At 36.6% G+C, this 13,796-nt stretch overlaps 1 protein-coding gene across 1 annotated transcript; it reads left to right on the top strand.

Annotated features, from left to right (window-relative positions):
- Positions 1-4,313: 4,313 nt before the first annotated feature.
- RNJ42_02376 (uncharacterized protein) lies at positions 4,314-11,207 on the top strand (the record flags this gene model as incomplete). The annotated part of the gene is made up of 1 exon (XM_071052541.1): positions 4,314-11,207. The coding sequence occupies one exon, from the start codon at positions 4,314-4,316 to the stop codon at positions 11,205-11,207; it is 6,894 nt and encodes a 2,297-aa protein (XP_070906388.1).
- Positions 11,208-13,796: the final 2,589 nt, after the last annotated feature.

Here is a 13,796-nt window from a genome sequence, read left to right as displayed (position 1 = left end):
ATGATAACTATAAACAAGATAACTAGGTGCTAATTATAACTTTGGAAATCACTGGATAATTCTAGTTTATGACTAAATATTACTGACATATTAATTCTCGTATTGTACTTTAGATTTATAAAATATTACCATATTTAGTATTGTAATGGAAGTGGTACTATAATTTAGAATTAGGTGACTTTGATTTCCTATTCACAATTCTTCAGAGCTAGCAGTTGTTTATATTAAATAACACTGTGTATGTAGATATATATAGAATAATATTAACTAGAGCTTAATTAATTCAATTGTTACTAGTAAATAAACATATGATGGCCTAGCAATAATATTATAATAAATAACATCACAATTTCTTCTCGTAGTAAAAAATAAAATTCTATTAATCTGAAAGGAGAAATTAAAGCTTCAGAAGGCATCTCACTGATAAGAATTGAACAAATTGTAGCTAATTATTCCAAATTTATCTATATTACATATTGTTGATCAGTAAACACTTGCTGCTAGCATTGGTGAAAAGGAAAGTTATATCTGAATTAACACTATCATCCCAAAAAAAAAAACGAAGAAAAACTTTCTTGAAGGTGAGTTCATCACAACGAGATAACAATTTTTAAAGGATATGTTAGCATTTAAAATTAGTTAGCATAATTTACTAACCTTTAGTTTTTCCAGGCCATTATTCCATATTTTCCTGTTTAAGCTATTCTAGAATTTTACAACATTCTTATTGTTTCATGTGTCTGATAATTATTACCAATATGAATTAGTAGTGGTGTGGCTCCTGGAGATAATATACGAATAGTTAGATAGAGAAAGAAATTTCAAATTGTATTTTATTCTTACAAAAAGAAAAAACCTTCTCTTCTTATTGTAAATATTACCATTACTATTACTATTAATTATATTTAGTTAGTCAATTGATTAAGAATTTCATATTTCAAAGAGGGATAACTGAAATGTGATTTATACCGCTTTTGGTAAATTAACAAGCTGATCGGAACCTAATCTATACTATTTAATAAAATCATTCGACTTTGTAAATTTCGTTACTATATGATGAATATGAATTATTACCAAGTATTTATCACCTCATCTAGTTATTTGTTCTTGGATCACCGGTGTTTAGATAAAATACTACGGCAACATTTTATTTTGATCAGTACCGCGGAGGTTCCTTTTTTTTTTATATATTTACTAAGTCAGGTATAATAAGTAATAATCCTAATGTAGTTTACTTGATAGTTCCGTGGACGGTAATAGGAAGGAGAGACTTCCGTAATATCCGATAATCGATAGTTAGCATACCACTAATGTGGCACCACAAAAACGTCATATTTTCCTATATTATTAGATGTGGTAGAATAGAAATTACTTAATTTTAATTTTATTTTATTTTTATTATTTTTTTTTTACAGAAGTGATATAGTTGTTCCAGTATTAAAACAGGAGATGCTATAGTAGGAACATCCTATAAATTTTTTTTTTTTAAATGTTTAACTATAAGAAGATATTATAAAAGAAAAACAACATATATAGGGGTGGTGGTTTGGGGTATTTTTATTGAAATTCAAAGTTGAGAAAATATATATACCTTTTAAGAAACACTAAGGCAATTTTTAACAGTGCTTTTCCTTTTTCATATTTTTTGTAATTTACGGTTATAGTATTCCAAATTGATGGTGAAAATTCACAACTCTACTTTCTGTCTCTCTTTCTCATTTCGTTTGACTTAAAAAATATTATATAGATTTAAAAAATTTAACATCATATGAGTTATAGAAGGGGAAATAAAAAAAAATAGTTCCGTGCTAATTTCCTTAGGAAAAGAACCCCAAATCAGTAACGAATTTTCTTTTTATTTTGTTTATTTTCTCTCTTTTAAAATATTCAAGAATGTTGTTCTTTTTGTTATTTTAACTGTATTCTTCACAGTATCTTAGTGGGTTAATAATAATATGGATCATCTCCTTATTAGAATGCCAATCTAATAATTATTCCTTTTTTTTTTTTAATTCTCTGTTGCTTTTTTCTTTGTATTTTGAACCAGCCTTCCCATAGAAGATATTTTTTGTTCAAAATAATCGGTATTTTACTTTCTACTAGTTTATATTTGCAATTGTCTCCTGAATATTTCATTCTACACTATAATTCTCTACAATTATATAATATATCCATTTTTCTTTTCATTTTGTATCTCTCAATATCTCGAAGTACTAGAGAAGCCTACACAACTGTTTATTTATTTTTCTTCGAGATGTAAAAGAAAAAAGAGCTTATTTGTAGCGAAAAGGGGGGGAGGGGGAGAGCAGACCTGAACTTTTTAACCTCCATAATCCTACTCTTACAGAATTTTTGGAATTACGTTTTTTTCTATATTGTTAAAGTAAAAATAACTGTCTTAAGCATTATACTATATGAAATTCTTTTGTTCGTAATCTTAGTATCTCCCTTTCTTTACTTGTTTTTTTTCTTTCTTTTATTGTCGATCGCTCCTAACTAAAAAATCCTTTCTTTTTTTTCTTTAGTAATTCTAAAATGTGTGTGGCAAAAAACCACTATATTCAATTCAAGTGAAGAAAGAAAGAAGGTTAAGGAGAATAAGGAGTTGAAGAAGAAGAAAAGCAATACACTGGGGGCGGAAAAACTGCTGTTGAGTTTTACCATATATTTTATTTATTTATTTATTTTTGCCACATTAATTACTATGATGATAGGTTTAGTTACCGACTTTATTATGAGAGGTGGGAGACTCTAAGATTATATCGCATCTAACTAATTCCATATTGCGGGATTAAAATTGGTCTTATTAGTAAAGTCGGTGACGTAAGAATCTTTGTTTTTAATTAGACTATGATTTCTGGAAGACCCTTAGCAACCAGAAATATGAAGAAGAAAAATACTGATGAAATAGCTGGTGTCTTTTATTTTCTTAGAAGAAACTTCTGTTTTTGGAAGTTCTTAAATTTCTCTTTAAAAATCCTGTTAAACTATTCTTTTCCTACTAAGAAATATTGGATTACATTTGAAACGTTCATATGAACATTATTGGACTTCCTATAACTCTAAAAAGAAATAAACAAACTAAGAATTATTTTTCAGCTTTGTTTTTTATGAATTGAATAAAAACTCTTCCCAAACATTCAAGGACGTTAACTTTTTTACTTTATTCGATTCCTCTTAATATGAAGAGAAAAAATGAAAGACTCATATTAAAACAATATATGCCCTTTCTATTTTAAGAAGTACACTAGCTTTTTTTTTAGCTAAGATTACTTTTCTTCGAGCGGAATTGCAATTAATAATCCTTTGGAAATATTGGTGAAACCACCAGATTGGTTATAGCCATATATTTTTTACTTTTTTAATTTGATTTTATGAATCAGGTGCTGTTCCTTCTAAGGCACTTTCCAATCTTGGACGAGCCCATCGCAATATGTCCAAATATTTTTTAAATATTTTTGTCCTTAGAAAAAGAAAAGGTAAGTGTATCTAGGACATTGTATCAGTTAGGACATGTCCTTGTCTTGATTTGTCTTTCTTCGGATGGAATGTCATAAAATGTCTAATCGACATATTTATTTTCTTTTATTAATCTTTTCTTATTAACTACACTGGTTAGCTGATAACTACGAAATGAAGGGCAATTACTATTAGATGATTCCAACATAATTACTTGATGAATTAATGGAATTATATCTGTCGAATTAACCATTAGTATTGGAATGGATAAAGAGGGATGAAAGTTAGCTGCGATCTTCGGGCTTTATTACAGAGATATTTGTAATGTCACATCTGAACTTATATTATTATTTTTTGTTTGTTTGTTTATTTGTTTCTTTTTAGAAGTTGTGCAGCACAAAGTTCAAGGAATTCTCTATTACTCTTCATTTTTTACTAACCACACTGGAAATTCAATAAGAATGATCCCGAGAGTAATTCCGTAAATGGAAGAGGAGAATTCTGGGTCTGTTGGAAATTCATTAGTTCAGATCTCCTTGTAACTTTGCATAACATGAAAATGTTCAAAAATCGCCTAGTTGTAAATCTACTTTACACAGTCTAAACAAGTAAATGCATTTGATCTGATCCTTCTATTTTGATTCTTACCAAATAAACATTAAACAAAAAAAAAGCTACTATATAAGCAAGAATGATATTGGAGGGATATTTTTGAAGGAATTTGTATCTCTTTCCATATTTGTTTTGTTTGGTTTTGTTTCTTCCTTAGGATTAAATCAAAACAAAAAAACCAAAAACAGTTTAATATTTCAGGTATTTCCATTTCATTATATTTAAATTATAATATATTAGGAATGATTAGACTGCTTGCACTGCTGCTATACGTAGTGACTATTGTACAGGCTACAAACTCAGTTCCACTGTATAATTTATGTCAGTATCCCGCAAATACTACTGGTACGGCCGGTTTTGAGGTTGATTTTTATCATATTGGACCAGATGGTCTAGAGAAATATTCATACGAACAACTTTTGAACTATCCTACCAATCCACATACCCTTTTTGCGAAGGCACTAACAACATCCGCTACCTTTAACTTACCAGCGTCAGGTACTACGCTATATGGTGTTCTGATTGAAGACCCAAGTGATCTCCTCATAGAATATAAAGGTTATTTTGTGCCTCCGATCAGTGGTAACTACACATTCTCTATCTACTTGGATAATGATGTTGGTATCATGTATATTGGTAACCCAGCAACTTTCAGTTGTGGTAACATGGACACTTGGAATGTTCCAACAGAAAATGATATCTCTGTCTGTGACTACATCGATACTAAGAAAACGCTAACTCTGTATATGGTTGCAGGTGTTGCTTATCCTATAAGAATTTCATATTATAACTACCAAGACATTGGTAGTATGACAGCTGCTTTCGTTGATGCTACTGGTTTTACCCGTACTGATTGGAAGGGTTATATTTGGAGTTATCCAAGTTGTAGCGATTGTGTTTACGTTCCTCCACCAATTGTAACAACTCTAACATCCTCAGCATATGTCCCTTCTACTACCACTGTTTCCACAATCTTGTCAACATTTACAGGTGTTGACGGTAACCCAACACTTCATACAACGTATGATGTTCTTGTACCCACAGTTACAGAGTCTATTTCAGTTCCTCCTAATACCACTGTTACCATTACTAAGACAGTGGATGGTAAGGTAACAACTGAGACTGATGGTATTTATTACTTTTCAACGACAGCTTCTGATGGTAAGCCTTACCTTGCATCTCAAGTTGTTGATTTTGGAAACCCTGGCTCTTCCAATACATCCAACACAACTGAACCTGGCACTGGTGGATCTAACACTACTGAACCTGGCACTGGTGGATCCAATACCACTGAACCTGGTACTGGTGGATCTAACACTACTGAACCTGGCACTGGTGGATCCAATACCACAGAACCTGGCACTGGTGGCTCTAACACTACTGAACCTGGTACTGGTGGATCCAATACCACAGAACCTGGTACTGGAAATAGTACTGATCATGGTTTCAATCCAGTTGCACTTGATAATATTTGTCTATATCCGGCAAACACTACAGGTACTCCGGGATTTCAGGTTGAATTATATCATATCGGACCTGATGGGGTAGATAAATTTTCATATCAACAATTGCTGAAATATCCAACTGATCCTCATACACTTATTGGGAAAGCATTAACTACTACCGCAAAATTCACATTACCTTCAGTAGGAACTAGTACTACACTATATGGTGTTTTAATAACAAATCCTGCTAATCTTCTCATTGAATACAAAGGTTATTTTGTGCCTCCAGTCAGTGGTAACTACACGTTTGCGGTTTATTATGATAATGATGTTGGTATCATGTATATTGGTAACCCATCAACATTCACTTGTGGTGACCTAAATTCTTGGCCTGTCCCATCTGAAGATGATATTTCTGTTTGTGATTATATTGAAAACAAGAAAACAATAACCTTGTATATGGTTGCTGGTGCCGCTTATCCAATAAGAATTTCCTATTATAATAACCAGGATATTGGTAGTATGACGGTTACCTTTGTTGATACGAACGGATTAACCCGGTCTGATTGGACAAATTTCATTTGGAGTTATCCAAGTTGTAGTGACTGTGAATATGTCCCTCCTCCTGTTGTTACAACTCTAACAACCTCTACATACATTTTATCAAGAAGCACTATTTCAACAATTACATCCACTTTTACAGGTGTGAATGCTCTTCCAACACTTCATACAACCTATGAAGTTTTAGTCCCCACAGTTACTGAATATATCTCTGTTCCTCCAAACAGTACCTTTACTACTACGAAATCAGTTAATGGCCAGTTAACAACTGAAACAGATGCAATCCATTATTATTCCACAACTTCACCAAATGGTAAACCCTATTTAGCTTCAGAAATAATAGAATTCCATTACGTGGAAAACCCTTCAACTAACTCAAGTACTAATTCAACCAACAATCCAGGAGAAGGTTCCAACAATACCACAGAACCTGGTACTGGTGGCTCTAATACCACAGAACCTGGCACTGGTGGCTCTAACACTACTGAACCTGGCACTGGTGGATCCAATACCACAGAACCTGGTACTGGTGGCTCTAACACTACTGAACCTGGTACTGGTGGATCCAATACCACAGAACCTGGTGCTGGTGGCTCTAACACTACTGAACCTGGCACTGGTGGATCCAATACCACAGAACCTGGTACTGGTGGATCCAATACCACAGAACCTGGCACTGGTGGCTCTAACACTACTGAACCTGGCACTGGTGGATCCAATACCACAGAACCTGGTACTGGTGGCTCTAACACTACTGAACCTGGCACTGGTGGATCCAATACCACAGAACCTGGTACTGGTGGCTCTAACACTACTGAACCTGGCACTGGTGGATCCAATACCACAGAACCTGGCACTGGTGGCTCTAACACTACTGAACCTGGTACTGGTGGATCCAATACCACAGAACCTGGTACTGGTGGATCCAATACCACAGAACCTGGTACTGGTGGATCCAATACCACAGAACCTGGCACTGGTGGCTCTAACACTACTGAACCTGGCACTGGTGGATCCAATACCACAGAACCTGGTACTGGTGGCTCTAACACTACCGAACCTGGTACTGGTGGCTCTAACACTACCGAACCTGGCACTGGTGGCTCTAACACTACTGAACCTGGTACTGGTGGATCTAACACTACTGAACCTGGCACTGGTGGATCCAATACCACAGAACCTGGTACTGGTGGCTCTAACACTACTGAACCTGGTACTGGTGGCTCTAACACTACTGAACCTGGCACTGGTGGATCCAATACCACAGAACCTGGTACTGGTGGCTCTAACACTACTGAACCTGGTACTGGTGGCTCTAACACTACTGAACCTGGCACTGGTGGATCCAATACCACAGAACCTGGTACTGGTGGCTCTAACACTACTGAACCTGGTACTGGTGGCTCTAACACTACTGAACCTGGCACTGGTGGATCCAATACCACAGAACCTGGCACTGGTGGCTCTAACACTACTGAACCTGGCACTGGTGGATCCAATACCACAGAACCTGGTACTGGTGGATCTAACACTACTGAACCTGGCACTGGTGGAACCAATACCACAGAACCTGGTACTGGTGGCTCTAACACTACTGAACCTGGCACTGGTGGATCCAATACCACAGAACCTGGTACTGGTGGCTCTAACACTACCGAACCTGGCACTGGTGGCTCTAACACTACTGAACCTGGCACTGGTGGATCCAATACCACAGAACCTGGCACTGGTGGCTCTAACACTACTGAACCTGGCACTGGTGGCTCTAACACTACTGAACCTGGCACTGGTGGAACCAATACCACAGAACCTGGTACTGGTGGCTCTAACACTACTGAACCTGGTACTGGTGGATCTAACACTACTGAACCTGGCACTGGTGGCTCTAACACTACTGATCCTGGCTCTGGTGGATCCAATACCACAGAACCTGGTACTGGTGGCTCTAACACTACTGAACCTGGTACTGGTGGCTCTAACACTACTGAACCTGGCACTGGTGGATCCAATACCACAGAACCTGGCACTGGTGGCTCTAACACTACTGAACCTGGCACTGGTGGATCCAATACCACAGAACCTGGCACTGGTGGCTCTAACACTACTGAACCTGGTACTGGTGGCTCTAACACTACTGAACCTGGTACTGGTGGCTCTAACACTACTGAACCTGGTACTGGTGGCTCTAACACTACTGAACCTGGCACTGGTGGATCCAATACCACAGAACCTGGTACTGGTGGCTCTAACACTACCGAACCTGGCACTGGTGGCTCTAACACTACTGAACCTGGTACTGGTGGATCCAATACCACAGAACCTGGTACTGGTGGCTCTAACACTACTGAACCTGGTACTGGTGGCTCTAACACTACTGAACCTGGCACTGGTGGATCCAATACCACAGAACCTGGTACTGGTGGCTCTAACACTACCGAACCTGGCACTGGTGGCTCTAACACTACTGAACCTGGCACTGGTGGATCCAATACCACAGAACCTGGTACTGGTGGCTCTAACACTACTGAACCTGGTACTGGTGGCTCTAACACTACTGAACCTGGTACTGGTGGATCTAACACTACTGAACCTGGCACTGGTGGAACCAATACCACAGAACCTGGTACTGGTGGCTCTAACACTACCGAACCTGGCACTGGTGGCTCTAACACTACTGAACCTGGTACTGGTGGCTCTAACAATACTGAACCTGGCACTGGTGGCTCTAACACTACTGAACCTGGCACTGGTGGATCCAATACCACAGAACCTGGTACTGGTGGCTCTAACACTACCGAACCTGGTAATGGCGGTGGTGAAGGATCTGGTTCTAATAACGGTACTGATCCTGGATCAGGTAATGAAGTTGTTTCAAGTGAGATTATTACTACAGTCACCCACTCTGATGGTAGCGTTGAAACTGATGTAGTTCATATAATTCCTACCGTGGATGCTTCAGGAAAATCAACCACAATTAGAAGTACTTCTAAATTAGATGAACCACTATCCTTCAATGGCGATAGCTATACCACTACATTCACGTCAGACGGTGACGAAATTGTTGAGGTTATCAGTAAATCCATCTGGACTTCCGATGGTGTAGTAGTCACAGACTACCATACAGCGTACACCAAGGTTTTAGTTGATGCTACCGGTGTATATGCTTCTGTTTCAACAGCAACTATCGTTACGACAGACGCATCCGGAAAACCAACAACTATTGTTAGCTCTTACTTAGTTGACAATAATGGAAACATTGTACCAATTACGGAAACTAGCGCCACATCTTCTCAATCTAGTCAACCAAGTGAATTGACTACGACTGTAACACACTCTGATGGTAGCGTTGAAACTGATGTAGTTCATATAATTCCTACCGTGGATGCTTCAGGAAAATCAACCACAATTAGAAGTACTTCTAAATTAGATGAACCACTATCCTTCAATGGCGATAGCTATACCACTACATTCACGTCAGACGGTGACGAAATTGTTGAGGTTATCAGTAAATCCATCTGGACTTCCGATGGTGTAGTAGTCACAGACTACCATACAGCGTACACCAAGGTTTTAGTTGATGCTACCGGTGTATATGCTTCTGTTTCAACAGCAACTATCGTTACGACAGACGCATCCGGAAAACCAACAACTATTGTTAGCTCTTACTTAGTTGACAATAATGGAAACATTGTACCAATTACGGAAACTAGCGCCACATCTTCTCAATCTAGTCAACCAAGTGAATTGACTACGACTGTAACACACTCTGATGGTAGCGTTGAAACTGATGTAGTTCATATAATTCCTACCGTGGATGCTTCAGGAAAATCAACCACAATTAGAAGTACTTCTAAATTAGATGAACCACTATCCTTCAATGGCGATAGCTATACCACTACATTCACGTCAGACGGTGACGAAATTGTTGAGGTTATCAGTAAATCCATCTGGACTTCCGATGGTGTAGTAGTCACAGACTACCATACAGCGTACACCAAGGTTTTAGTTGATGCTACCGGTGTATATGCTTCTGTTTCAACAGCAACTATCGTTACGACAGACGCATCCGGAAAACCAACAACTATTGTTAGCTCTTACTTAGTTGACAATAATGGAAACATTGTACCAATTACGGAAACTAGCGCCACATCTTCTCAATCTAGTCAACCAAGTGAATTGACTACGACTGTAATACACTCTGATGGTAGCGTTGAAACCGATGTCATAAAGACTATAACATTGGATGATGATGGTTCTCTTGTAACGGTAGTTGTTACAGTTCCTTGTGATTACACTACACAAGTAACCAACTCCAATGGACAAGTCGAGTCTGCAGTTGTTCATCATTCAGTTACTACAGACAAGAACGGCAACCCAACAACTGTTGTTGTGACCGAACCTTGTGATTACACTACACAAGTAACCAACTCCAATGGACAAGTCGAGTCTGCAGTTGTTCATCATTCAGTTACTACAGACAAGAACGGCAACCCAACAACTGTTGTTGTGACCGAACCTTGTGATTACACTACACAAGTAACCAACTCCAATGGACAAGTCGAGTCTGCAGTTGTTCATCATTCAGTTACTACAGACAAGAACGGCAACCCAACAACTGTTGTTGTGACCGAACCTTGTGATTACACTACACAAGTAACCAACTCCAATGGACAAGTCGAGTCTGCAGTTGTTCATCATTCAGTTACTACAGACAAGAACGGCAACCCAACAACTGTTGTTGTGACCGAACCTTGTGATTACACTACACAAGTAACCAACTCCAATGGACAAGTCGAGTCTGCAGTTGTTCATCATTCAGTTACTACAGACAAGAACGGCAACCCAGCTGTTGTTTCTACAATTGTTGCTACTAACGATCAACAAGTATTAGAACAACAGGGCGGTAACTTAACTTCTTCAGGTTCTAAACCAAATGCTACCAGTAATTCAAATTTGGCCTCAGGAGCAGTAGTCCAGAGTTCAAGGGCCTCTTCTCCAGCAAGCGCAACACATCACACATCTATCGCACAAATCACATCATTTAATTCCACAGGTGCTGCAGCTTCAATAAATTCGATCAGTAGCTGGGTGTTCTTATTAGTTACTGGTATTTATTACATTCTAATTTAGAGGTATTTTGCTACGTTGGCAGGGTCTAAGAAAAATAACCTTTCTACCTAGTTTTTTAAGTAAGGTTTTTTTTGTTCTTTTTTCAAGTCGAAGTGTATTATATACTCCCTTTACGATTTCATTGAGATTTATTTTTTTATATAATTTTTTCGTTCTTTATCTATTTTTGCATTCTTAGTTAGGTTTAAAATAATATTAATTTTTTTTTGTAATCAATGAAGTATTTACTTTACAAGAGAGTAAGAGAGTTCTTTTTAGTTGATGAGATTTTGATTTTGCAATGGATTTTAACTAAGAAAACTTTAAATACACATGAAAAACGTCTACTGTTATCTTCTTTGAGGAACTACGGAATTCTGTAAATTTTTATCTTCTGTTAGGTTTTTTTTTTATGTTTTGTTAAGCTTTTCTCTATTTATCAGTAAATAGAGGAATATAGATTATCAATGGTGAATACTTTACCTATACAATAGTATTTGAAACTAACTGAAGAAAAAGAATTCGTACAGTATCACTTAATTGATTGGAAGACCTTGAGTAAAACTCTCCACTATTTTTCTTCTATCTTTAGAAGTTTTGTGGATATAAGAATTCTTTCTTACGTTCGAGGTGAATGAAACCAATGATGTCATCGAAATTATTTCTTTTTCCTTTCATAATATATTCGCTTATTAAAAAAAATTTTTTTAATCCCTCTAATAATCTTTCCCTTTAGATGCCTATTAGTTCTTCACCATTAATTATTATTTTAATTCTTTTTCCTTTTTTCTTGGTTTAAGCTGATACCACTAATTAAACCACTTTTCATATAGATTTCTTTTTTTATTTAATTTTTTATTTCTCTAAATTATTATTTATTTATTTATTTATTTATTTATTTATTTATTTATTTTTATTTTATTATTAACAAAGTTTTTTGTCTTTATAACAAAGAAAAGACACATTTGTCTAGAATCTTAGACCAAAGGACATAAGGACAAATATTGTCCCGAACATTTTTATAAGGACATGATAATGTCCCTCTGACATTCCTTTTCTTCCTGCCCAAAATTCTTTACAATCTTATGAGAAAATACATTTTTGCCGTATAATAGAGAGTCGCATGGTGAGACATGTCTAAAAGAATATTTGTCCCCCCATCTGGAAAGGCTCCAACTTTACAAAAAAATTATAATTTAGCGTTAGTTCCTACAAGGGTTTGCGGTCATACCACTGGGCTAAGGAATTACGTGATCTACAGATTTGTTTTTTTCTCTACTAACAAAATTCCTAAAAGCTACGATGGTCTCTAGTGAATCTTCCAATCTTGTCTCCACACAATGAAGATTCTTTCTTCCATTTTTCATTTATCCCTATTGAGCTTTTTTTTTTTTTTTAACGTTTTCTCTGAGAAGAATTTTATATTTTTTTTTTGCCATTTGTAACAAGAATGTTGTAGTGAAAACAGCGCAGTAAAATAATATCGTAAGACTTAGAAGAAGTTTCTTTTCTTCTCCCTTTTCTAAATCGAATGGGAATTACCAAAAGAATAAGCTCAGGTTCCTACGTTCTTTTGACTTAATTAAAATAATTTTTCCGAGATTCCTTTTCCGAGTTAGCACTTTTTCTTTTTTCCTCTTCGACAGAGAATTAAAAAAAGAGAGGGATAAAAATTTTTTTTTTTCTTATTACTTTCCCTTTCCACCGGCCCTAATACAGTTGTACGCAAATCTCTTACTGAGAGGAAATAGAAGAATGATAGGAAGGTGGCAACTACACACTAAAGAAATGAAAATTTAATCAGCTGAGACAGATACGTACCAGAGAAAGGTGGAGAAAAGGGGAAGGAAGAGGAGAAGAGACAGTAGAGAAGGGGGCGGGAGGACGGGGAACGGGCAAGGGTGGAACGGGAAACGTTACCGTTACCGTTGGGATTTGTAAGGGGAAAGCGACGGGGAGAGAAGGACGAGAGTTTAACGTCTTTAGTAATCCTCCATCTTGGAAAGGAAGACCTCGGAAGTGTGGCCAAACACATATTTTTGGCCGAAAGTACGGGTATTACTATAGAATGAAATAATACTATTGAGCCCATTAAGGAGAAAAACTAGAAATAGCAGTAAAAATATAATAATGAATAATTATAAGAAAAAAAAAGAAACATGTTTTTACTTTGGAACCATGTTAAACACAGAAGGGAGGTAGAGAGGGGGGTCAGGAAAGAGATCTATTAGTCATGACATTCAAGAGAGTGGAAAATCAAAGCACAATGATAGGTATAGAGATTTCAATTCCTTCTGCTATTATTTCACTGCAAATCAAATCCTCGATGAAGGGTTTTTTTTTAAGAATATCATGAATAACAAGATATTTTACTATTCTTACATACTTTCCTTCCTAGGTTATTACTTGTCATCAGGCCATTATCGGGTGGTTTTTTTCTTAAGGATTCACACTATAGTTATTGGGTTATATTTATTAATTTGAAAATTACAAAGATCACTAAAAGAAAGAAAGAAAGTAATTACCAGAGCCCTTCATAGTCTATTAAATAAAAAATGAAGAAGGAACGATTGCTCAGGTGATTTGAAAAGAGCTTCTTATTGAACGTGA

Source organism: Nakaseomyces bracarensis (genome assembly GCF_045282275.1).
Source record: "Nakaseomyces bracarensis strain CBM3 chromosome Unknown Scaff9_0, whole genome shotgun sequence".
Taxonomy (NCBI): domain Eukaryota; kingdom Fungi; phylum Ascomycota; class Saccharomycetes; order Saccharomycetales; family Saccharomycetaceae; genus Nakaseomyces; species Nakaseomyces bracarensis.
Note: the sequence above shows the minus strand (reverse complement) of the source record. Positions and strands in the feature narration are given on the sequence as shown.